Genomic DNA, 26,818 nt, shown 5'->3' with positions numbered 1-26,818 from the left:
GCTGTAACGTAACAAAATGTGGAAAAAGTGAAGGGGTCTGAATACTTTCTGAATGCACTGTACTTCCATGATGTGGTAAGTTAAAACCTAATCATCAGGTTGAATGGCATTGTTTGATGTTTGACACACGGAACCGCTTCTACAATAGATGAGGGAAGTATTGCAGAAAAGTGTTATCTTGACACCATACTAAATCATGTTATTATCCCAAATTAGTAGTTATCAATTCCACATCATCACAAGCCCTTACTTAACAAAATGTGTAGATTCACCAATGTACAGAATCTATTGGCAGTGTTTTAACTCACTTAAGCCTATGTGCTCTGATTCATTAAAAGTCTTGCGACAATACCTTGCTAAACTTACCCTAATCTCTTCTAATGACAGTATTCCAACTCATCACATACCAAAACCTCTTTCACCACCCCAATCACCAGAAACTTTTCTCAACAGTCTTAATGTGCAGTCCCTTCTAAAGATAACGATCACCTTAATCCTCTCCGAATAGTGCTCAAAATGGCTCCATCTCACTCATTATAATTTTTTTTATGCACTCTTTCAGGATTCAGGATTATGTCTTATTTCATCCATGATATTCTGGGTTCTGAAGTAGCCAATGAGGCCAATATGGGAATTGCAGACTCTTTTACAGAGGGGACAGGGTGAGTGTGCAGTTTGTGAGGTAAGACTCATTCTGTCATGTGTGCTTCCAATGCACGGACTTGCCAAAGCTCCCGATTGCTCCTTCCTTACTTTGAGTGGTAATGGTTCAGAGATAACCAGGGGTCAGAGAATTTGAGCACATCCTTGAATCTTTTCATTCACTTGGATGGTATCTGTTTTCTAAGAAAACAACATGATCTTCATCCTCCAACTCCCCATAACCCCAAGACTAATAATGGTGTTCATACTAACCACAATGTTCTGACAACAATGCTCTGACTCACTATAAAATCCATTCCATGCAGCACTCTAAGTCACCACAAACCCCTTCCTCATGACATCACAAATTCTCTTCTAATGATACTCCTCCAATTTGCCACAAATGCCTTATGCTCTTAAATTCAATTATCTGCAGTATTGTCTTATTCTTCCATTTATACTGTTCTAGATCACCAAGTGATTCTAAATTGATTAGAAACCAATTCAATAACATGCTCTATTGAATCCATTCCAATAATACTTCTTAAAATCCCATTATGGAATCCATTCCAGACTCAGAGAGCAAAGAGCAACATTCCATAATCCATTTTAATAAAGCTATTCAATGTCACTACAATATCACATCCATTCTGAGAACACCGCTCTCATCGCTACATTTTTTATTCTACTTTTACCATAATCTGCTTTTTCATAAATTATGAGAACTTTTCTAATGACATAATTCTAATTCCTTACACTGAAACCAAATCTAATGGCAATACTCTGAATCACCACTGTATACAAGTCAAGAGAGGGAGAGAGTCTAGATTGTTTTATTGTCATTTGCCCGAACAATGAAATTCTTACTTTCAGCAGCGCAACAGAATATGTAAATATAGTAAACAATATTATAAACTAGAGAGAGAAAAGTTCAGTGCACACACACGCACGCGCACACACACACACACACACACTATATATATGTATGTATATATGTATGTATGTATGTATGTATGTATGTATGTATACATACAAACATACATACATACATACATACATACATACATACATATATATATATATATATATATATATATATATATATATATATATATATGCATGTATGAGTGTGTATATATATATGTGTATATATATATATATATATATATATATATACATACTCATACATACATACATACATACACACAAAAACAAACAATAATAGTGCAATAATAACAATAATAGTCTATGTAGTTCAGAGCTTATTTGAGGTTGCAATGTTTAATAGCCGAATGGCTGTAAGGGAGTAGTTGTTCCTGAACCTGTACAACCCATTCAAATAAAAGTGCTCTAAGTAATGACCTTGTGAATTAATGAAAGTGTTTAAATAATGAAAGTGCTTTAAAACACTACCCTATTGTATCCGTTCAATTGATGTTTCTAGATCTCACCACATTCGAGGATCCCTTGTTTGACAAAATTCTAGAACAGATCCATTTTAAAACTTCTAAATCGCCACAGTGTGGAAGACATTCTAATCATATTCTGCAACTCATCACCCTAGCAAATACATTCAAATGATAATACTTTAAATCACCAAAATGTGGAATCTATTCTAAACAGACTCTGACGAGCCGCATTACAGAGTTCATTTTACAGTCAGTGCTCACTATTCCACAATACATAATACATTCTGACAACAATGCTCCAATTCATTATGGCCTCGATTCTAATCATACTGCTCCAACCTTTCCCCTTTGGAATCCATTTTATTGACAGTCTCTAACACACTTTATTAACGGCAACCTCATCATTCTGGAATCAATTCTAATATTGCTGGCATCAATGCACTAATTCACACAATACATTCCAGTCACACTACTCCAGATCACTTAAACTATGAAATCCAGTCAAATTACATTCTGCAACATCCGCACTCTATGAAAAATATTGTAAAGACACTCCTCAAAATATTCACAATAAGTAATACAAAAAAATTAAAATGTTCCTAAGCACCTGACTACAGACTCCTGATTGATATCTGAAATGGGTGGAATGCTTTATGAGGAACAAAGAAACATACTGAAGGAATTCAGTGAACATGTCTCTCCATTGATGCTGCCTGACCTGCTGAATTCCTCCAGCAGTCTCTTTATTGTGCTAAATTCCAACATCTTGTGTCTCTGCTTTATGAGGAACTTGGGACAGGATATGTTTGTATCTGCTGGAACTTAGAACAGTAAAGGATGATATAATTTAAACATTTAAGTTCCTGTGGAGTCTCAATAGTGGGAATGTGAAGGGAATGTTTCATCATGTAGGAGAATCATAACTAGGGATCACATTACTAGTGATTAAAGTAAGAGGTATATTATTTTATAGAGATAAGGCAAGTATTTTTCTCTCGGGCTCATGAGCATTCGGCATTCTCTTTCTCAGGTTTGAATATATTGAAGGCAGAGGTGGATTGTTTCTTGATAAGTAAGGCAGCGAAATGTTATCACAGGGAGATGGAATGCAGAGTGGGGTTGCAATCAGGTCTAACAATGAAAGCAAAATTGTTGATCTGGCACCACTCAACCAGACTGTCAAACTCCCTCCTGCTTTCCAACTCATAGTTACCCATTATTTGTCCAATGACTGTGGTATCGTCGACAAATCTAAAGATGGCTTTGGAGCTGTGTCTGGCTACACAAATCATAGGTATAGAGAGAGTAGAGCTGGGGAATGAGCACACAGACATGAGTTGCCCCAATGCTGATGGTCTGTGAGGAGTCGGTGTAGTTGCCAATCGATACACTTTGAGGTTTGCCGATGATAAAGTCGAGGATTCATTGGTATCAGGAGGAGCAGAGACCTACGTAGTTCCCCAAGTCTGGCGTTATGATTGATGTGATTGTCACCAAATTGTGCTTCTAATCTATTGGGTTTCATGACGTTCAATGTTTTTCAGCACCCCTGTCTTGGTTTGTTTAGAGAGCAGGTTCCTATTGAGCAGGAAACCAGGTGTTAGAAGAGAATTGTGATGAATCAATGCACTCGTTGGAAGAGAATTATCCTGAGTTGGAGAAATAAAGTTTGAAACTATTTGCGGTGAGCTAGAGCACTGTCATTAGCAGAAGGCAAGTTGGAGCATTGGCTTGAGCCAAGTTAAGTCAAGAATGCACTTCATTTCGTATCAACCACTGTCATTAGTAATAGATTTTGCAGTAATTGTGCGGGTATAGTACCACAGTTTCACTTGACAAGTTTGTACTGAGGAAAGTATAAACATCAGAACAGGGAGTGTGCTGAATTAGAAGGTGCAATTTTGAGGGATTTGTGGTGAGCTGAAGCACTGTCAATAGAACTACATTTATGGTGATTTGGTAAACCTTCGTAAGGATGGGTTAATGGTGAGTTAGAACACTATTCATTCGAAGCACATTGTGGTCAACTCAAGTACTGTCATCAATGCGATTTGTCATAGAATCACAGTGTGGAAACAGGCCCTTCGTCCCAACTTGCCCACACTGGCCAACTACACTAGCCTCACCTGCCTGCACTTGGTCCATATCCCTTCAAACCTGTCCTATCCATGTGCCTGTCTAACTGTTTCTTAAACGCTGGGATAGTCCCAGCCTCAACTACCTCATCTGGCAGCTTGTTCCATACACCCACCACCCCTTCTGTGAAAAAGTTACCCCTCAGATTCCAATTAAATCTTTCTTCTTCACCTTGAATCTATATCCTCTGGTCCTCGATTCCCCTACCCTGGGCAAGAGATTATGTGCATCTACCCAATCTATTCCTCTCATGATTTTATACACCTCTATAAAATCACCCCTCATCCTCCTGCCCTCCAATAGAAACCCAGCCTACTCAACCTCTCCTTATAGCTCAGACCTTCTAGTCCTGGCAACATCCTCATAAATCTTCTCTGAACCCTTTCAAGCTTGACATTATCTTTCCTATAACATGGTGCCCAGAACAGGACATAATACTCTAAATGTGGTCTCACCAACATCTTATACAACTGCAACATGACCTCCCAACTTCTATACTCAATACTCTGAAATATGAAGGCCAATGTGCCAAATGCCTTTCTGACCACCTTATCTAGCTGCAACTCGACCTTACACCTGCACTCCAGGATCCCTCTGCTCTACAACGCTCCCCAGAGGCCTACCATTCACTGTGTAGGTCCTGCCCCTGTTAGACATCCCAAAATGCAACACCTCACACTTCTCTGTATTAAATTCCATCAACCAATCCTCAGCCCACCTGGCCAATCGATCCAGATCCTGCTGCAATCTTTCACAACCATCTTCATTATCTGCAAAACCACTCATGTTTGTATCAGTTTTGTATCACTTTTGTTTCACTTTTGTATCACTTTTGTACTGCAAAATCTACCCACTTTTGCATCATCAGCAAACTTGCTAATCTTGCCCTGTATGTTCTCATCCTGGTGAAAGATGGCAGTCATTAGAAGAGATTCATAGTGAGTTGGAGCCTTGTGATTAAATCAGAGCCTGTGGGGAATTGACTCCACATCATGAAGAGGAATTTGTAGAGTTTGTGTTAGAACATCTCATTCAAACTCATTTGTGGTGATTTAAAACATCATCATTAGAAGGAAGTTATGGTGAGCTAAAGAGTTATGATTAGAAGGGATTTCTGGTGAAATGAGACATTGTTTTTCGAAGAGGAAGTAATTAGTCAGTTAGAACACCATCATTCAGAAATGTTAATGGTGAGCTGGAGCTGTGATTAGGAGGGATTTGTTGTGAATTAGTGTATTGGCATGACAAGACATTTAGAGTGCTGAAGTTTAGTCTTCTGCATAAATAAAGTTTTTCCATTAGGCATCGTTTGTGGTGAGTTAGACCACAGTTCATAGAAAGTGTTTATCGTCAATAAATACAAGTAGAGCAGTTTTTGGAGAATTATTATAATTAAAAGATGAATTCAACGTGAATCATAATCCTGCCATTCAAAATTATTTTTGGTCAGAAGGAATCCTAGAAAGGGTTAGTGATTAATAGCATTGTCGTTAGACAGGTACAGTAATGGGTTTGCAGTGATTGACATATTGTCATTGGAGGACAATTGTGAATCTGAGGCTCAAAGTTCAGAGCTGTTTATGATAAGTGAGAGCACAGGCTTTAGAAGATTTTGCATGGAGGTAGCACACTGTCACCGGAAGGCCTTGTGTTAAATTGAAGCAATCATTATAAGGAAATCTAGAACAATTATGATTTTAATAGCTGGAGTTTGTGGTGTGAAAGAGGTGTGATTATAACTGCTTTGTGGTGAACTGGGGCACTGATATCAGAAAGAGTTTTGTAGTGTTTGAACACTGTCAATTGAAGGGATATTGTGATGAGTCTAAAGAAGGGTCCCAACCCAAAACGTCACCTATCCATGTTTTCCAGAGATGTTGCCTCACTCACTAAGCCACTCCAACACTTTGTGAATTTTTTTGAAAAAAAATCAGCATCTATTCCGTGTTTCTACAGCTAACGTTAAATGTGTTTGGCGTGAATTGAAATAATCATTAGAGAGGATTTGTAGTGAGTTATTGAAAGGGTGCCATGGCCAGTTAAATAAATGCCATCGGATGTGTTTTGTGCAGAGTTGGAACATGTTATTTAGGCTGGTTTTGAGGCAAACTAGATCATTGTCATTTGAAGGTGTTTTTTTGTATTTAGTGTTTTTTGGGAATTTACAGTGAGTTAGGGAGCTGTTGCACGAGGCTGTCTGGTGATGTAGTGAGCTGACATTGAAAGGGGATTTGGAGCACTGTAATTGGAAGAAAATTGTCATGATTTTGCTGAAAATCAGACCAGGTTTTGGTGAGTTGGAGGAATGATATTAGAAAATATTTGTGGAGAGTAAGCGCATTGTCATTAGGAAGAGTTTGTGTTGAATTACAACACTGTTACTAGACATACTCTGCAATGAGTTAGAAAACTGTCCTTAAAAATGAAATTTACATTCCACTTGGGAGCAGTCGTTAAATTTAAACCCCCCAGTAATTTAGAGAAGTGAAATTAGAAGTTATTTGTGATGTCATCTGTCTCCTCAGATTCTGGTGAACTTCTACCGCTGCACCATCGAGAGCATCCTTACCAACTGTATCACAGTATGGTATGGCAATTGCTCTGTCTCGACCGGAAAGCACTGCAGAGGGTGGTGAAAATTACCCAAAGCCTCACCGGTTCCTCACTCCCCTCCATTGAGTCTGTCCAAAGCAAGCGATGTCTGTGAAGGGCGCGCAGCATCGTCAAGGACTGCTCTCACCCCAGCCACAGTCTGTTTACCCTCCTACCATCCGGGAGTCACTACAGGTCTCTCCGTTGCCAGACCAGCAGGTCCAGGAACAGCTTCTTCCCTGCGGCTGTTACATTACTTAACTCTGTACCTCGGTGATTGCCAGTCACCCCCCCCCCCCCCGGATACTCCTTCCCCCGAAAAAAATTTGCACTGTATGTACGTATATATATTTATTGCTCATATTCTATGTTCGCTCTTCTGGGGAGATGCTAACTGCATTTCGTTGCCTCTGTACTGTACACTGCACAATGACAATAAAGTTTGAATCTGATGAGAGAGCTCAGTCTTTTGCTAGGCTTTGTTGTGAACTCAGTCAGAAGGGAGCATAGAGAGAGAGAGAGCATTGACTTTAAAAAAGGTTTGTGATCAGATAGAACACTATCATTAGAAGTGCAGTGTGATGCGTTGTTGAACCATCACCAGAAATAGATTGTCAGGATTTTTAAAACTGAAATTAGAAGTTCTTCCTGGTGAGTTAGAACAGTGATATTAGAAAGGGTTTATAGTGAGTTAGACCACTCTCATCATGAGGGAGTTTTGGTGAAATCGAACTTTCCTTAGAGCAAATTTATGATGATTAAGTGTACTATCATTAGGAGGGAATTTACTAGATAGAAAACAATAATTAGAACGTTTTATGGTGAATCAGAACCATGTCATCAGAGAACAGCTGTGGTAAGTTGGAACGTTGTGATTTGGAGAGCTGGAATATTGTTATTGGAGGGGAAATTACAATGATCAAGGGATTAGCTTGATTTTCCGGTGAGTTTGCAAGCTGACATTAAATGAGGTTTAAGAAAAGCTGCCATTATAAGGGATCCAAGTGGAATATAGCTCTGTCATTCAAACCCGTATTGCGGTGAGATGAAGCACAAACATGAGTTGAAGTTGCTGGTGAGTTGGTCAGTTTCAATTAGCCGTGAGAATGAATGATATTTGTGGCAAGTTGAACCCATGACAGGACAGTGAATGTGTACGTTCTGAGTTGGAATTGGGGCCACAGGAAGATAGGTTGATAAACTAGAAGCCAGATATCTGGATCATTATTGAAAGACACATATGTCAATACAGTAGCCAGTAATTATATTGTTATAAACCAATATAGCCTGTAACTACTTGAGCTGTGGCACCTAACCCCACACCCCACTCCCCTCCTGCCCCAATCACTTATTCCCACCAAGAAAATTACCCCTCTTTCTTTTTGGCTAAGGAAGTAGTAATGGGGCATTTAGAAAATAATATCTTAATATATGCCTCCATTGAGGAAAAGGCATGTAAGTATGAGTCAGCATGGATTGAGTGATGGGCAAGCCACATTTGACATGCTGCCTGACCTGTTAAATGTTTTGAATTATATATATTTCTTTCTTGGTCTAACTCTATGGTTAGGTTACATTAATTAGATGTTAGAGGCTGTCCTTAGCAAAATAGATAGGGTCAAAGCAGTTGAAGTGATAGATTTTTGGACTCTCAGAATGCCACAAGAGGAGTTACTTAATGAAATTTGAAGATTCAGTAATGAGAGTAATAGACTTTTAGGGATTGGGAGTTCGCTAGCAGACAGAATGCTGGGAGTAGGAATGCTCTGGTCCTTTCCCCGTTGGGAGGCTGGTACCAAAGAGATCATTGCCCTAACCCCATTCTATACCCATGATTTGGAAGAGGGAATCATGTGTGACATATCCAAGTTTGTTAATGAGACAAGGCTGGGTGGCAGTCACAGCTGTGAGGAGGATTCAGAGAGACTTAAGATAGATGAGCTAAATGAATCAGTGAAGATATGATGGATAGAATACAAGATCTAAAATAGTGAGTTTACTAATACAGACAATGAAGTAGGAATACAAGTAGGCATTTTTTTAAATGTTAGATTAAAAGTATTTAGAGTGTTTCGGATATCCTACTACATGAACCACTGAAAGCTAGCCTGCATCTTTAGCAACCAGTGTGGTTAGGAAGGTATGTTGGTCTTTATTGAAATGGTTTGAATGCAAGAGCAGGAATGTCCTGCTTTAACTATATAGCACACCACTTGGAATACTGCCAACAGAACTGGTCTCTCTACTTAAGGAATAATAATACAAATCATGCAAAGGTTCACTAAATTGATTCCAGGGATGGTAGTCTTGTCAGATGAGGAGAGATGAATTTCATTTGACCTATACTGCATTGTGTTTAGAAGAAAGGGAGATGATTTTTATTGAAAGGTATAATGCTTGTATGGGGCTCTCAGGGTTGATGCAGTTTGATGTTTTCGCTGGTTTGGCTATTCACGTCAAAGTCTCAAAATAAAGGGTCAGGATAGAGACAAGAAGACATTTCTTCACTCAGAGGATGGTGAACCTTTGGAATTCTCTACGCAGGAAATCAGTGGAGACTGTTCAAGACAGACATCAATAGAGTTTTAGATATGAAGTGAATGAAATGATTGAGTGTTAGTTGGGGAAAGTGGAGATGAGGTATAAAACCAGCCATGGTGTTATTGAATGACAGTCAAATGGCCTACACCTTTTTCTATTTCTTATGTTTCTGTATGAAATGGTCTGAGGGCATGCCCACGTCTACCCAGCAAATTATCGCCACATTGCAATGTACCTAGGCTAAAGCAGCTGAGAGGTTCTGATATCAGTTTAGTTACTGAGGTTTAAATACTCCCACCTCAACGTGTGAAATTTCATCATTGCTTTTCAAATTGAAATAAAACTCAAATCCAGCATAAAACAAGCAAGCTAACATGTGTCGGGTCCGAAATGGCAATGGGTCAAATAAATGTGAATCCTTTACACCCTTTGCTGTTTTGCTCCAGCCTCCGGCTACTTTTTTTTTGGCCTCACAAACTTTACGATTCCATTTAAAATCAGACATTTGCATCACGGACTAGTCTTTTCTCTTATATCTCAGCTGGGAATCTCTATTCAGAAGGTTTCATTCAATGTAAAAGCACAGATTTCACTTCAGACTCCACACACCTTTTTATTGTCTCATTCAGAGGCTTCTGAAGAAGGAGCTTTTTCAATGCATTGCCAATGAATCACATTTAATTGGAAGAACTGTTAGGAAGGCAGCAGCACAATGTTTCAGCATACTAAATGTGGGTGGCATTCTTAATAACAAAGCCCCTATTGGTTATAAAATGCTTTGTGTTCAGTTGCTTGAATGCTTCCTGAATGAACCACACAAGGAAACACCAAAGACACAAGGAATACAAACTCCTAATTGCTGACAACTGTATGGGATCAAAACTGAAAGCTTCTGAGAAAAAGTAACAATTTTTAAGAAATATACTTCACAAACCTGTCAGTGTGTTTCATTTAAACCCCTTTCATATATATAAAATTTAGATTAGTTTTTCTCAGTAGCTATCAGTATATACAAATATATACATACACATATTAAATCACTGTCCAATGGGCCAAACAGAGGTGTCCAACAGGTCTGATAATGGAAAACTATGTTCAGATTCCTTGAAATGCAGGCAATATTTTAAGCTTAAGAAAGACATATCTCAATACGTTACCCAGTAATGATGTTGTGATAAGCCAATGAATGGTTATGGAAACAAAATGGGTCGATGGATGGCAGTCTTGGCTCCATAAGCTAAAGAACTGGCTGGATTGCTTCTGTAGACCCCCTCATTCAAACTCACACCCACTCAATTTCTCAACTTGTAAATTGGATTTCTGTACTAGGTGTAACAGATTCATGGCAACTCTGCAGAGACCTTTGCAAGAGCATGTTCTTCATATGTGCAATGTCAGGGCGAAGCAAGCTATCCCCCTCCTCATCCCCACCCCATTGTCATTCATTTTCTCCCATCCATGAACCAATCATGTTACACACTATTCCTCGAGGGGAGGCAGCAGGCCAAAAGCCGGCCATTCACAGTGAAACCCATTGTAAAGAGAACATGTACCTAACATGAGGTTGATTCTCCACTGATGAGGAGCTCAAGTGACTTCCTCTGTGTGATAACCTGTACCAAGATATTGCCATATAAGAATACATAGTGACAAGAACATATTAAAGAGTATATCCCCACCACACTTCAAAAATTAGCAGTTTGTGTTTGTTTTCAGTGCAGGCGAAGTTGCCCTGTGAGAAGTTGACTGCAGTGTATAATCAAGAGGAGAACTACTTCTAATTCAACTGAACAAAATGACTCCAAGGCACTGTGTATTTGCTCAACAAAGAAGATGGATACTTTCTCTCTTCCTACTAAGTGCCCTAATCACCTCTCTAACTCTTCTGATGATTCTGGTTGGCATCCACGGTGAGTTTGCGGTTCAGCATTATGGTGCTGTAAGAAACAATTTATTTTGAACCTTTAATTGGAATTTCTAGATAAGAAAGAGGTAGCTGTGCAATAGATCAACATCTCATGGCTTGCTCCAGCTGCCTTTCCAATCTTTCACGTAAAAGGGTGAAGCAGGCCATAGTTCATGTGGACACGAACTGCAGATGCTGGAATCCGGCGAGGACCACAAATTGCGAGCACTAGGTAGCATCTTTGGAGGACGTGGATAGGAGATATTTTGGGTCGAGACCCTTCTTCAGACTGGTTGAAGTGGGGGAGAGAAAACTGTAAAAGACTTGGGGACAGGACAAAGTGATAGGTGGATATAGGTGAATGTGTTTTTTTGAATGGCAGATAGGTGGACAAAGGCTAGAGAGGAACAAGGTGACCAAGGGGGACTAATGCAATCAAAAACAGGACACAAGGACAAAGGGTGTTGATAAAGAGAAAAGAGGAGTGATATGTAAAGACGGTGGTGGTGGTGGTGGGGGGGGGGGTGGGGGGGGGGGGGGGGGGGGGGGGGGAGATATAGGTGGAAGGGGAAGTTCATGTGGTGCTAGGGTAACTGAAAAGAGTCAAATAAAAACAGGATCTTGACAGCAATCATGTCCTATTCTTTGAGTATTAAGAACAAAGTGTGGGTGACCCACAATGGAGTTCATTACTATGCTAGTGGAGGATTAAGTTGAAAGTGGTTGGGCAGCAGAAGAGAACATGAAGAAATGGGAGTTACAGATAGCATAAGAACAGGAAGCACACTATCAGACAAGAGCACATGGTGAGTCTACTTGAAGACCATTGCCTGGTTGAGAATGTATGTATCAGAAAGTATAAAGTGTGATGAAAGAGGGTTTAAATATTCATGAAATGACTGGAACTGAAATATGGTTCAAACATTAGGGGAGGACTGGAAATTTAACATTGTTGAATGCAGGTGGTCAGAAAAAGAGGGCAGGGTGGTGTACTGGCAAGGGAAGATGTCATAGTGTCATAGAAGATATCCTTGATGGCACAAGGACAGGATCAATTTGGTTAGAGTTGTGTCATAGGTAGGTAATTTTAATGCTACACATTCAAATAGTGAAAGGGATGTAGAAGAGAAAAGCTGTAAGAAAATTGCAGGAAGACCTGCAGTTTGATGAAAGCAAGCGACACCACAAAAAATGAAGCAACGCTAATTTGACTGATATTCTAGCCCTGTATTGTGGTGGCAAAGTTGTGTTCTCCTCGAAGTGGCCAACAACAGTTGTCCCCCAGACAATGCGCTCCAAGTTCCTCAGCACCGGTCCAGATGGAGTAACACACATGGAGTGGCATTATTCCATAACACAAAGATCATGTCATGGCATGTGAGTGACATGGAGTAGGGAGTGTCTGGTTAAAGTCCCAGAATGTGGTGAAATGACCTGGAAATATCACATTTCACGCTTTGAGGATGAGAAGCAACAGATTTGTGCAATTGATTTATTAGGAACTACAGGCTAAATGACGCAGTTTTAAAGCATATGAAGAAACAGTAAAGCCTGGGTGTAGGTATGCATAAATCTTTGAAAAGTGGCATGTTATCTTGACGGAGCAGTTAGTGGAGCACGTACGGTTCTGGCCATGGGCTTCATCAATAGAAGTGTAGAGTACAGAATCAAGAAGATTATATTGAACCTATATAAAATTGGGATATTGTGTCCAATTATTACCATCGCACTATATAAAGGATGGGAAGGAGTTGGACAAGGAGCAGAAAAGCTTTATGAGAGAGATAAGAGATTACAACTCAGGGATTACACTGGAGAAGATGTGATAGTTCTACTTGGATCAGGGAAGGTTGTGAGAAAAGTGTGGGAAGGAACTGCAGATGCTGGTTTAAACCGAAGATAGACACAAAAAGCTGGAATAACTCAGCAGGACAGGCAGTATCGTTGGAGAGAAGGAATGAGTGATGTTTCTTGTTGAGGCCCTTCTTCAAACTAGTTAGGGATAAGGGGAACGAGAGCTATAGAGTAGAGAGATATAGAACAATGAATGAAAGATATGCAAAAACGTAACAAAGATAAAGGAAACAGGCCTTTGTTAGCTGTTTGTTGGGTGAAAACGAGAAGCTGGTGCAATGGGTGGGGGAGGGATAGAGAGAGAGGAAATAATGGGGTTACTTAAAGTTAGAGAAATCAATATTCATACCACTGGGCTGTAAGCAAAATATGAGATGCTATTCCTCCAATTTGCATTTAGCCTTACTCTGACAATGGAGGAGACCCAGGACAGAATGGTCAGTGTGGGAATGGGAAGAAGAATTAAAGTATTTAACAACAGGCAGATCAGGTAGGTTCATGCAGACTGAGCGAAGGTGTTCAGCAAAACGATCTCCCAGACTACGCTTGGTCTCGCCAATGTATAAGAGTCCACATCTTAAACAACAGATATAGTAGATGAGGTTGGAGGAGGTGCAAGTGAACCTGTGCCTAACCTGAAAGGTCTGTTGGGGTCCGATTTGGTCAGGATACACCAGATCATCATGTATTCAGACTGGATAAACAGTGAGAAACCATTGCCATTAATAGCTGTAAGGGACACGGATATAATATTTTGGTCATAAGATGCAATATTTTGATATCTTTCTTTTAATGCGAATGGCCACTGTGTCCTGGAACACTAATTGAAGGGATGGTTAAAAACAGAATGACATGTTGGCCTTCATTACAAAAGTAGTGAGTATAGGAGCAAAGAGGTTCTCCTGTAGTTGTACAGGGCCCTAGTGAGACCACACCTGGGGTAATGTGTGCAGTTTTGGTCTCCAAACTTGAGGAAGGATATTCTGGCTATTGAGGGAGTGCAGAGTAGGTTCACGAGGGTAATTCCCAGGATGGTGGGACTGTCATATGTTGATAGATTGGTGCGGCTGGGCTTGTATACTCTGGAATTTAGAAGAACGAGAGGGGATCTTATTGAAACATATAAGATTATTAAGGGTTTGGATATGCTAGAGGCAGGAAACATTTTCCCAATGTTGGGGGAGTCCAGAACCAGGGGCCATAGTTTAAGAATAAGCGGTAAGCTATTTAGAACGGAGATGAGGGAAAACTTTTTCACACAGAGAGTTGTGAGTGTGTGGAATTTTCTGCCTCAAAGGGTGGTGGAGGCTGGTTCTCTGGATGCTTTCAAGAGAGAGTTAGATAGAGCTCTTAGGGATTGCGGAGTTAAGGGATATGGAGAGAAGGCAGGAACCGGGTACTGATTGTGGATGATTAGCCATGATCACATTGAATGGCAGTGCTGGCTCGAAGGGCCAAATGGCCTACTCCTGCACCTATTGTCTATTGCCTATTGTCTATAATCAGAGCTTTCTAAATAGAATTGGATAGGTACTTGGGAGAAAACGTCGCCTTGAAGAAAGACCAGGAACCGAATCGATTATTCAACAAGGAGTTAGCATATGATGACTGAATGGTGTCCTTCTATGCTATAATAATTCCACAATTCTTGCTCACCCACTGGGAGCTAGATAGTTTTTCATTTTCAGGGTGTAAGAATCAAAGGAAATGGTAACAGTTATTGCCTCCCTAACACCTGTACAGTTTGCTGTGCCAGTTCATTAGAACATTACGATTCAATGATATTGGTAGGACTTTCCAATCACAAATGGACTAGTCGGGATAAGAATAGTAAACAATCTTAATTAAACCAGTTGAGTTTTTACAACCAGTCTCACCTGCGTAGGCACTTTTACAAATTACAGAGTTTTATTGTGTTTAAATTCACTTCTTGATAATGTGAGATTTGATCTCTCACTCCCTGGATTATTAGCCCTAAATGGACCTCATGACCATACTCTGGCTACAATGACTACCAATTATGAGATTTGAGTGGTGAGTAAATGTTCATTCTTTGCTGAACTCTTTTCCATTTCCTGGTGAACTATTAAAAAAAAAAAATCTTTGGCCTTCATAGAGCTCCTTACCTTGTGCTGTTTCCCTATTTGCCCCATTTTTTATTTCCATCTGCATATATTTCATGACATACAAGCTCCAGTGTTGTTATCTCTCTATAGTTTTGTGTCCCTTTCTGTGTAATCTCCAATTTTACAAACATCTGAGATCTCAGCAATCCTACATCATATGCTCTTGATCGTGTCCTTATTTAATCGTTTCAATGAAGCAGACATGCCTTCAGCTTAAAAAAGCATAAGCTCTGGAACTCCCCTCCAAACTCCTCTCTCTGTCTCTATCGTTCATTTCTTATTTAAGTTACCCCTACGTTATTAACCATAATTTCAACAATCTGCCCTACTATTACCCCAAATATTATTTCCAAACCTTCCCCAAGAAAATTTCCCTTGGGACCAATAAGGCAACATATTGTTGATGTGAAAGGTAGCAAATTTAACTGCTTTGTTCAGGAAAGGAAGAAGTGGGAAAACAGGGAATCGTAGACCATCGAACCATGAGCTTGATGTCAGCGGTGGGAACATGTAGATATTGAGGCCATAGATGCAAGGCATGTGAAAAACCACAACACAATTAGACATAGACAATATGGTTTAATGTAAGACACATTATGATTGAAACATAGAAACATAGAAAATATATGCAGGAGTAGGCCATTCGGCCCTTCAAGCCAGCACAGCCATTCAATATGATCATGGCTGATCATCAAAACCTGTACCCCGTTCCTACTTTCTCCCCATATCCCTTGATTCCGTTAGCCCTAAGAGCTATACTTAACTCTCTCTTGAAAACATCCAGTGAATTGGCCTCCAATGTCTTCTGTGGCAGAGAATTCCACAGATTCACTGAGTGAAAGATCTACTGAGCTTTTAGGCAATTATGACAAGCAGGAAACATAAAGGTGGATATTGTAAATTTGGATTTCAGTGAACATTCAGTAAAGTGCCACAAAAGTTGCTGCACCAGATTAGTGCTCATGCAACCGTGGATAATGTATTGATGTAATGATTGGATTAAAGACTGGCTGACAGCCAGAAATAAATGGATCATTTTCAGGATGGCATGCATCGAATGACTCATTGAATGACGGAAGGATTAGTGCATGGACTATGACTTTTTTCAATCTACGTTAGTAATGTAGCCAAGGGCATGACATTTGTTATATTCAAGTCTGTTAATACAAAGCATGGTGCCAAAGTAAGCCTTGAGGAGAATATAAGAATGCTGCAAAGTGTTGAAGCTCATTTGAGTGAGTAGGTTAAAAGCTAGCAGATGGAGTATAATGGAGACACAAGAAACTGCAGATACTAACATTTAAATCAAAATACCGTGTTGGAGGAACTCAGAGGGTCGAGCAGCATCTGTGAAGGAAGATAGGTAGGCGGCATTTTGGGTAGAAACCATTGGATTGATAGGAGTAGGGAAGAGAAAGCTGGAAAAGTGAAGTTGAGTTGGGACAAAGATTGGCAGATGGGTGGAGTAAATGACAAAGGTTAGAGGAAAAAAGGAGAAAAAAGATGACGAATATGGAGAGGATAGGAAGAGTGAAATACAAATATAATATGTGGATGGATAGGGACAGGAAAGTGGAGTGGATGAAAGGAATATGGGGGACAGGGATGGGAGATGAGGGTATGTAGGGAAAGGAGCAGGGTGGCAATATGGGGAAATGGGAATATAAAAATAGTCCAGGTTTTATAAGGTTAGTGACTTCAACATGTTTGGATTTGGATGTCCTTTTAGATGCTTAACGTACTTACATGAAGAATTTAAGTCAAAGGGTGTGTTAGCCTTTTATGGCAAGGAATTGATTTGAGACAGCACTTTGATGAGAGCACAGCTGTGAAAACAGAGTTTAGATTCCTTGCCTCAGGAATAATATACTTAACTGAAACCTTTGGTGCAGGAATGGTTCATTAGATTGATTGCCTGATAAAAGAGACAGCGGAAGAAAAGTTGTAGACAATGTGCCAGTATTATCTGGACTTTTAAAACATGAGAGATGGAGACAAGGAAAAGTGTCAGAGAACTTAATAAATGGAGAGGGTGGATGGTATGAGACCTTTTCCCTGGATTGGGGAGTTTATAACTAGGAGTACAAATGTTCCCCAATTACATTGACATATTGGTATTGGAATGCCATTACCATATAAAAACCATATAACAATTACAGCACGGAAACAGGCCATCTCGACCCTTCTAGTCCGTGCCGAACACGTATTCTCCCCTAGTCCCATATACCTGCGCTCAGACCATAACCCTCCATTCCTTTCCCGTCCATATAACTATCCAATTTATTTTTTATTTTATTTATTTATTTTTTTATTTTTTTACCTTCCATAAATTACTGTAGATTAGCCATAAGGGCACTAACACATGCAACTCTGAATAAAATGATATGAATATTTGAATCAAAGCATATATTTACTTGTCTTTAATGTCAATAGCTTAATTTATTAGGAAATCCGAAATACAAACTAAAGCTGTTAGAGTGGGTTAGTTAAAGAGAAGTGGATGTGGGTATGATTACTAAAGATTACAATAAGCCTATTGATCTATTGTAGTCTTATTGATCATGACCTCCTTGACCATCCTCAAGGAGGATGATCCTTTGAACATCCTCCACCAGTTAGCAAGGTCATAGCTGAATGTTTGCATCAGGTCTTAGCATAGGGGTGAATAATGTAAAAACAGGTTTATTTCTCATTGGTTTCTTAATAAAGTAAAATGTTCAGCGAAACCTTTTAGTCCTAGAATGATACAGTATAGAAACAAGCCCTTCAGACCACCATGTCCATGTCAACCATCAAGTGGAGCAGATTGAAGAAGGGCCTCCATTCCTTTTCTCCACAGATGCTACCTGTCCCGCTGAGTTACTCCAGCAATCTACCTTCGACCATCAAGTGCCTGTCCATTGCTAATCCCATTTACCAGCACATGGTTCAAAGTCCACTATGCCTTCGCCATTCATTTACACATCCAGATTTGTTTTAAATGTTGTGACAGTCCACCGCCTTGTCAGACCCTGTGTTTGGATTTCAACCACGCTCAGGTGAAAACATTGTCCTCAGATTTCCTCTTTCATCTTAACTCCTCATCTTAAATCAATTCCCACTAGTGTTAGTGGCCTCCATTATGTGGAAAAGTTTCTCACTATCCACCCCATCTCTGCCTCCTAATTTTGTAATCCTCTTTCAGAAATCTACCTCAGCCTCCACTGCTGCAATGGAAAGGAAATAAAACCTGCTCCATCCCAGACAACATCCTGGTGGATCTCCTCCACATCCCCTCCACTGCATTCATATCCTGCCGACAAGTATAGTAACCACACTGAGCACAGTCATCCATTTGTTTCATAATGGATAGCAAATTGGCTTCATGGAAGGAAGCAGAGGGTGACGGTGGAAGGTTTCTTCTCGTACTGGAAGCCTGTGACTAGTGGTGTGCCTCAGGGTACGGTGCTGGGCCCATTACTGTTTGTCTTCAACATCAATGATTTGGATGAGAACATACAGGGCAAGATTAGCAAGTTTGCTGATGATACAAAAGTGGATGGTTTTGCAGATAGTGAAGATGGTTGTGAAAGATTGCAGCAGGATCTGGTTCGATTGGCCAGGTGGGCTGAGGAATGGTTGATGGAGTTTAATACAGAGAAGTGTGAGGTGTTGCATTTTGGGATGTCTAACAGGGGCTGGACCTACACAGTGAAGGGTAGGCCTCTGGGGAGTGTTGTAGAGCAGAGGGGTCCAGGAGTGCAGGTGCAAGTTCAAGTCGCAGCTGGATAAGGTGGTCAGAAAGGCTTTTGGCACATTGGCCTTCATCTATCAAAGTATTGAATTTAAAAGTTGGGAGGTCATGGTGCAGTTGTATAAGATGTTGGTGAGACCACATTTGGAGTATTATGTTCAGTTCTGGGCACCATGTTATAGGAAAGATATTGTCAAGCTTGAAAGGGTTCAGAGAAGATTTATGAGGATGTTGCCAGGACTAGAAGGTCTGAGCTGTAAGGAGAGGTTGAGTAGGCTGGGTCTCTATTCCTTGGAGCGCAGGAGGATGAGGGGTGATTTTATAGAGGTGTATAAAATAATGAGAGGAATAGATCGGGTAGATGCACAGAATCTCTTGCCCAGAGTAGGGGAATCGAGGATCAGAGGATATAGATTCAAGGTAAAGGGGAAAGATTTAATAAGAATCTGAGTGGTAGCTTTATCACACAAATGGTGGTGGGTATATGGAACAAGCTGCCAGATGAGGTAGTTGAGGCTCGTACTATCCCAACGTTTAAGAAACAGTTAGACAGGTGCATGGATAGGACAAGTTTGGAGGGATATGGACCAGGTGCAGGCAGGTGGGACTAGTGTAGCTGGGACATGTTGGCCGGTGCGGGCAAGTTGGGTTGAGGGGCCTGTTTCCACACTGTATCACTCTACGACTTTAATGTCTTACTCAGTTATAAATTGACACAAAATGCTGGGATAACTGGTAGCATCTCTGGGGGAAAAGGATGGGTGACATTTCCAGTCACCACTCCGGCCCTGATTTGTCGTGGTCTTTTCTTGCTTCCAGCCCACCCCCCACTATAATCGGCCTCAAGAAGGGTCCCGACTGGAAAAGTCACCTATCCATTTTCTCTTGAGATGCTGCTGGATCCGCTGGGTTACTCCAGCATTTTGTGTCTATCCGCAGACAATTTTACCTCATTGAATTTTCATAAGGGGAAGGGGAACAGTGATGTGGACTGTGCAGATAGTGGTTTCAGAGGAATGGGTGAAAAATCACTCAAGAGGCCAAGATGAGCTCTGGATTTTAAAGCCTACAGTGTCCTCTGCTGTCTCTAACGGAAACTGCAGTCCCACAGCGAGTTTGATGGAGGCAGTGAAATGTCAAAAAGATGACCTTGAAAGATAAAAGCCCACAACTCTTAGGAATTGTGAGAAAAATAGTGATTTAATACAGGATTTTAGAATCCTACAACTTATTATGATGCTATTTGACCCATTGTGCCTGTGTTGGACCTTTGAAATAACTACCCAATCAGTTATATATAAACCCATTCTTAGTCATGTGTCTTGTAATCTCTATAATGTTTTTAATGTTCTGGGTGGCCATTTCAGGTTATTGAATCAACCTTGCAAAAGGCATGAGGGACAAATAATGTGAGCATAAGATTGGTAGCCAAGAATTAAGGAGAGCAACACAAAGCTGGCCTGGTGTGTGTATGTATATCTGTGTGTGTTGGTGCGTCTGTGTGTATGTATGTCTCAATGTGTTTCTGTTTTTGTGTGTGTGTGTGTGTCTGTGTGCATCTGTGTGTTTCTGTGTGTGTGCGTCTGTGTACATCTGTGTGTTTCTGTGTGTGTGTGTGTCTGTTAGTATCTGTGTGTCTGCGTGCGTCTGTGTGTATGTATGTCTGTGTGTGTGTGGCTGTGTGTGTGCGTCTGTGTGCAACTGTGTATGTGTGTGTGTGTGTGTGTGTGTGTCTGTGTGCGTGTGTCTGTCGTCTGTATCCTATAATGACGCTGTCATGATAATTAGATTGGGGAGAGCTCATTGACATTTAACATCAGCATTTTATGGAGTGCTGTTGTCAAATTGTTCTCCTCACAGATTTACATCTCGGCTTTCCTTTCTTTCAGAAACTGAACATGTTTCAAAGCGTGAAGTCAGAAGTAAGTAGGTTGGCTTGGAACCAAACGTTGAATCTTTTAATGAATATGGGCACACACATTACTGTATAAACTCACTCATACACATCCAGGCACATTGACATTCAAATACAAATCTCTACAATGAATTATGCATACCTATGTACACATAGTCACAAAAACCAAGCTCACAGATGATTAGGGATCAACATTTACTAGAATTGGATTGATATAAGATATAAATTAAGTGAACGGACTGGGTGGGTAGTTTTTAATATTCAGCATTCACACCACCTCTCTCATGCTCTGACATAAGGAAAACGAGGAGTCCCAGTCTCCAGAAAGAACTACAGTTTATTTTATTTTACCTGAAAGACACAGCATGGACACAGGCCCTTTGTAGCAATGTTACAACATTTTGAGATTTTAAAAATCAAGTCTTTAATTTATCCCATCAGATAAAGCATAAAAATAAGTTTAATTTGACACCTAATTCACTTTCATATCTTCAGTATTAAAAAAATTATGGCCATTTTCATACTCGGAAATTGGCATCTTGTTCCCTATTGCTTTTTCATTGACTTAACACAAAAGATCGAGAACATTTAAAAGCCGATAACTTTCTTAAAATTTAAGAGAACTGAAAGAAATGTTCAGTTATTATAGATTGAAGCATTCTGAAACAAATATGAAACAATCTTACTTAGATGACTTGAAATTAAAGCATATAATTAGTTACCTAATTGTAGCTAATTACAAAATTCAATTACTAGATCTAAACATCTATCCATTTCTTAAGAATAGATTAACATTTTTAAATAGCCTAAGTGTCCAAATAACATTCACACAATAATTCAGAATATAACATAATTTTTAAATCACATTGTCATGGGTTTATAGGCCAAATGGAAGGAATTTAATGTTTAATACCTGTAAATTAATGGCCATTTAAATCAGCTTGCGAGTGGGATTTTCTGGAACGGGACCATTTGGAACGTTCAGGATGCGGTGATTTTAGTCCCCCATATCTGCAGCAAAAACACTGCCAGTTCTTCGGGGGGGGAAATCACCGTTTCGCAACTTAAAATGTGAATTAAATACATCTTAAGAAACACTTTTATACATAAAAATAAACTACTTTCTTTTACCTGGTCCTCCATAAAATCCGTCCCAGTTGTCGGCATTGACGGCTTCAGAAGCTGATTTTAAAATCATTCCAGTGATTAGCTTTTCGGGTGAATTTTTTAAAAAAACGCACAGAACGGCCGTAGGAACGATTCTTTAGCAACATCTTGCACTCCAATAAATATAATTCAGGACCAGGTCGGAAAAAAACCCATTTTAACCCCGCCCCCCCTCAAACGCGCCAAAATCGCGCACACGGCCAGTGGCAGAATTACAGCGTCGCTGAAGGTAAGTTTTGTAACATACCTACCCTTTGGCCCACCAATTCTGTGCCGACCAGCAATCACCCTGTACATTAGCACTATCCTACGCACAAGGGAGAATTTACAATTTACAAAAGCCAATTAACCTACAAACCTGGATGTTTTTGGAGTATGGAAGGAAACCGGGGAAAGCCCACATAGTCACAAGGCGAACGTACAAATTCCAGACAGACAGCACCTGTAGTCCGGATCGAACCAGGGTCTCTGGCACTGTAAGGCAGCAACTACCATTGTGCCACCCACAGTTCAAGATTAAAAATTAAAAATATATTGCTCCCATCTTCAATAAATTGCTGGTACAAATGTGTTAATCTGATCAACATGAGAATGTCTGTTGGAATAACTAATTACCCTATGAATAAAGAATATCAATTTAAGCAGATGAATTGATGTCTTTGTTAGGCAAGGCAATCTGAAGAATACATTATCCAATGGATACCTCATGTGTGTGGTCAATGTATTGATCTAATTCTTGGGGGAGCCTTCTATGCTGGGTGTAGACCTCTAATTTATGAAGCCACACCCAAGAGTTTGTTACTTACAATACTCTTGAGTTAAGTTTCTTTGACAAGCTTCTCCACATCTTTTGTTTCTGCCTTGAACAGACTTTTCTGAACAGGCAATCAATCCGATGAGGTTCAAATGAGAATATTTTTGTATTATCAAAACCCTGGAGTGATGATGTTCATTTCAACTGCATGACTATGAAGCTGAGAGGCCTTCTGCCTATTCCTTGCTTGTAAGCGACAGAAAAATTCAGGCATTAGAAAATGTCCCCTTTCCTACCACAGGACATCCCTCCCCCACCAACAGGCAAAAGCCTTGGTAAACTTAGAAGTTTACTTTCAAAGTACAATGATATCTGAAGTATGGTAGATTAACACCCCCCCCCCCCACCCCCCAGTAGCTGAAAACCCTGGTCATTGTTCCAAGACCAACACTGAATCCATTGACAGATGCTGCTTGTGTTGGTCATAGGAAGACCTATGGGAAGACTTGACTGTTCATTGTCATTTCTTCTCTGTTGCCATTCTCTTTTGTTATTTTTATTTCTGCTCTCTGTGAGAGGCATGTTGTCCCAAGCAGGAGGAACACTCATACAGACATTGCTACCCAAATAGCTTCTTCATTGTTGTTAGGCGCTTCCCCCTCCTGGGGAGTCGTAACAATTGTCCAAACCTCCCAACTTTCAGTTTGAATCCCAAATGTCTTCAGAGAGGCATTGACAGTGTCCCCTCTGATATTATTTTTAAGCTCTACCTGTTCATTGGTTTTGATTGAATTTGAACATAAAGCTTGCTTGGGGAGGTGCTTTTCTGAGATGTGCACAAGGTGACTGATGTAGGATGTAAATGTCATGTTCTACCATGCCATGAGATACCTAATGCCCGTTGGGACACTATGATCCTCACCAAGGGCTGAACCACTGTAAAGTACAACCACCGTAGACCCAATCTCAGGACAGACTGGGGTCAAGAGTCATAGAAAGTCTATTGCATAGAAACAGGCACTTAAGCCCATAAAATCTACGCCATCAATCACTCATTTACACCTATCCTACATTAATCACCTTTTTTTATTTTCACCACATTCCTATAAACTTTCTCCAGATTCTACCACTCACCTACACGCTGGCATGAACTGAGAGCAGGCAATTAACCTTCCCACCCACATTTCTTGAGGATACAAGTTTTCATTGGTCTAGAATAATTTTTTACTTTTATTTTTACTCCACTACTCCACATTCCAACAAAATGGTAGCTGAAATTACTGTCAAAGATTTCTGTATTTCCATACGCATTTTAATTATTTTTATTGTTTGTCTGATCTTTTAAATATGAATGTTTTATATTGAGAGCCAAACTGCAATGTGGATGTTGACAGGTATTTCAATCACGCATCATTTGTAGACAATTTAAGATCTTGTTTATATGTATCTCAAAACTAACCTAGTGCTTTTCCACTTTAGGTGAGCCTACACCAACGCCATCTTCCATAGGTAAGAGAAATGCATTGGATAAACACCTCTCTTTATTTCTAAACTTCCTTCTCAGGTTGTGGGTGTTAATGGCTGGCCAGCCCATCTCTAATTGCCCTTCAGAAGTCGGTGGAGAGCCGCCTTCTTGAACTGCTGCAGTTAGTGGGTGGTTAAGACCTTCATAATAGGTACAACTGGTAGGGAATTATGTTATTTCGACTCAATGATGAAAGAAACCAATACACTTCTACATCAGTTTGTTGAATGACTTGGAGCTGTGGTGGAGTTCCACCCGCCATGGTCTTTGGGAGGTGCTGTTTGAGAATCCATGGGAAGTAAGTGTGTCGCATCTTGCATGTGGTTCAGAAGGCAGCCATCGGGTGCTAATAGTGGAGGGAGTTAATGTTTAAAGCCCTTTGTTCCAGACATTACTTCTCAAGTTCTGGAGCATGTTGCGAATGATACATAAGCCTTTAGCGTTGACATGTTGGATAGGGTTCAGAGGTCAGAAGATGAGTCATTACTCCTGTAGCTAGTGCAGTTAATGATCTGATGAATAAGTGCTAGGGAGTGGTAAGTTAGGACTAATTGGAGCTGGCCACTGCTCAGCAGTGAAAAGTCCAAATGCCACATGCAACCTTTTAGTCAACCTAAGTTTACAGTATGGTCAATATGTATCCCTCATTCAACTTTACACATCTTCAGATTATATGGTCAGTATCACCTTCCAGTTTGTGGAGTTTGCAGTATGTATTTCAGCTGCTGTGTTTCAATGGCTATGCTTAAAATACATGTAATTCACTCTAGAGAACTTTGGGATGGTCTAAGAGAGTGAAGTACCCTCTAACCTCTAAAGGGCCTGTCCCACTTAGGCGACTGCCGGAGACTAAGCTGTCGCCACACGTTCATAGGCTGTCTTCTCCTGACGTAGGTGCTGTAGTAGGTTGTCGCCAGGATGGCGTAGGTTGTCGCCGGTACTGACCGGTGAATTCCATTGTCGTAGACGCCGGCAGTCGCCTAAAAAATCGCCTAAGTGGGACAGGCCCTTTAGTCCAGTCGCCGTTTTTTCAGCGACCTGCTACGACTATGACAGTCGCCAGCAGTCACCTAATTGGGACAGGCCCTTAACTCATCTTTCTAATTTTTATTTCCTACTCTCCTCCCCTTTGCTTCTTTTTTGATGTCTTTCCTTTACATTTATTTAGTGCACATTGATGGGGAAGGAGAGCCTGAAAGCTCAAGGAAAAAAATGATTCTATTTTTTTTAAGAGAAAATCAGCAGTTTTCACACTTTTTGATGCCTTTATTTCAATCCCAGATGTCCGCTTGGTGAATGGGAGAAATCCGTGCCAAGGGCTTTTGGAAGTCCTTTACAATGGTACCTGGGGAACAGTGTGTGATGATGACTGGGACATCGTTGATGCCAGAGTGGTGTGCCACCAACTCGGATGTGGCCGTGCTCTCTCCATGGGAGGAAATCTGCCCTTTGGCAGGGGAACGGGGATTATTCTGCTGGACAATGTGGACTGCAAAGGGACGGAGTCATCACTGATCGACTGCGGTAACCTGGGGTGGACTATCCACAACTGCAACCATTACGAAGATGTGGCCGTCATGTGCAATGGTACAAATTTTGATTTTCATCTTAGATCTGTGAAATACACATAGTTATTTTTGACCCATATGGTCAGGGGGACATGACCTTTTGCTGCATAGAACATAACCCATCAACAACTCCACAATGTACAAATGAGCTGCATTGAAACTTTAACTGATAGTACAGCAGGACAATATTTAAAAACTTATTTCCTGGATGTACAATGAATCCCAGAATGTAACCATGGAAGTTTATATCAGTGCATAAAGTCATTCAGTTCATTGTGTCCATGACAGCCAAAGTAATGACTTTTAGTGGCATAATCCAGAGCTTTGAAATGATGTTTTCCATTCCCAGGAAACAAGTTGTACATCCAAATGAACATCATCATTCAAATATTTATTTGGAGATATAGCATGACACTAATGGAACTCCTGCAGAGTGGTAGGCTGAATACTCAAAACATATCCCTGAATGCACACTTTAACTCCCCCTCCCATTCCCACACTGATCTTTCTGTCCTGCACCTCCTCCATTGTCAGAGTGAAGCCCAGCGCAAATTGGAGGACCAGCAAGTCATATTTTGCTTGGGTGGCTTACACCCCAGCGGTATGAACATTGACTTCTCTATCTTCAAGTAGCCGTTGCTTCCCTTCTATCTCCATCCCCTCTCCCTTCCCAGTCCTCCTATCATTCTACTGTCTCCGACTACATTTTACCTCTGTACCGCCCACTCCGCTGACATCAGTCTGAAGAAGGGACCCGACCCGAAACGTCACCTATACCTTCTCTCCAGAGATGCTGCCTGTTCCGCTGAGTCACTCTAGCATTTTGTGTCTGTTCCTGAATGGAGATTTGGGATGAGGTGACTTGCAGGGCCTGGAGATGGCTGGGAAATGTCACAGCTGCAAGAGGAGCATAGAAGTATGTTCCAGTTCTGTATTCACCTCTCTCCCAC

At 40.5% G+C, this 26,818-nt stretch overlaps 1 protein-coding gene across 2 annotated transcripts in view; it reads left to right on the top strand.

The window, feature by feature from the left end:
- ssc4d (scavenger receptor cysteine rich family member with 4 domains) overlaps window positions 1-26,818 on the top strand; it is a 62,915-nt gene that overhangs the window by 15,594 nt on the left and 20,503 nt on the right. Inside the window, exons 2-6 of one of the 2 annotated variants that reach the window (XM_033045967.1) lie at window positions 563-682; window positions 11,037-11,230; window positions 20,829-20,861; window positions 24,255-24,284; window positions 25,582-25,887. In XM_033045967.1, coding sequence (XP_032901858.1) covers window positions 11,116-11,230; window positions 20,829-20,861; window positions 24,255-24,284; window positions 25,582-25,887 — 484 coding nt within the window. In that variant the 5' untranslated portion in view covers window positions 563-682; window positions 11,037-11,115. The remainder of the gene's footprint in view (window positions 1-562; window positions 683-11,036; window positions 11,231-20,828; window positions 20,862-24,254; window positions 24,285-25,581; window positions 25,888-26,818) is intronic. The other variant, XM_033045968.1, reaches the window with a different exon arrangement.

This window comes from Amblyraja radiata, chromosome 28, assembly GCF_010909765.2.
Source record: "Amblyraja radiata isolate CabotCenter1 chromosome 28, sAmbRad1.1.pri, whole genome shotgun sequence".
NCBI classification, from domain to species: domain Eukaryota; kingdom Metazoa; phylum Chordata; class Chondrichthyes; order Rajiformes; family Rajidae; genus Amblyraja; species Amblyraja radiata.
The sequence above is the reverse complement of the archived record's forward strand: the minus strand, read 5'-3'. Positions and strand labels throughout refer to the sequence as shown.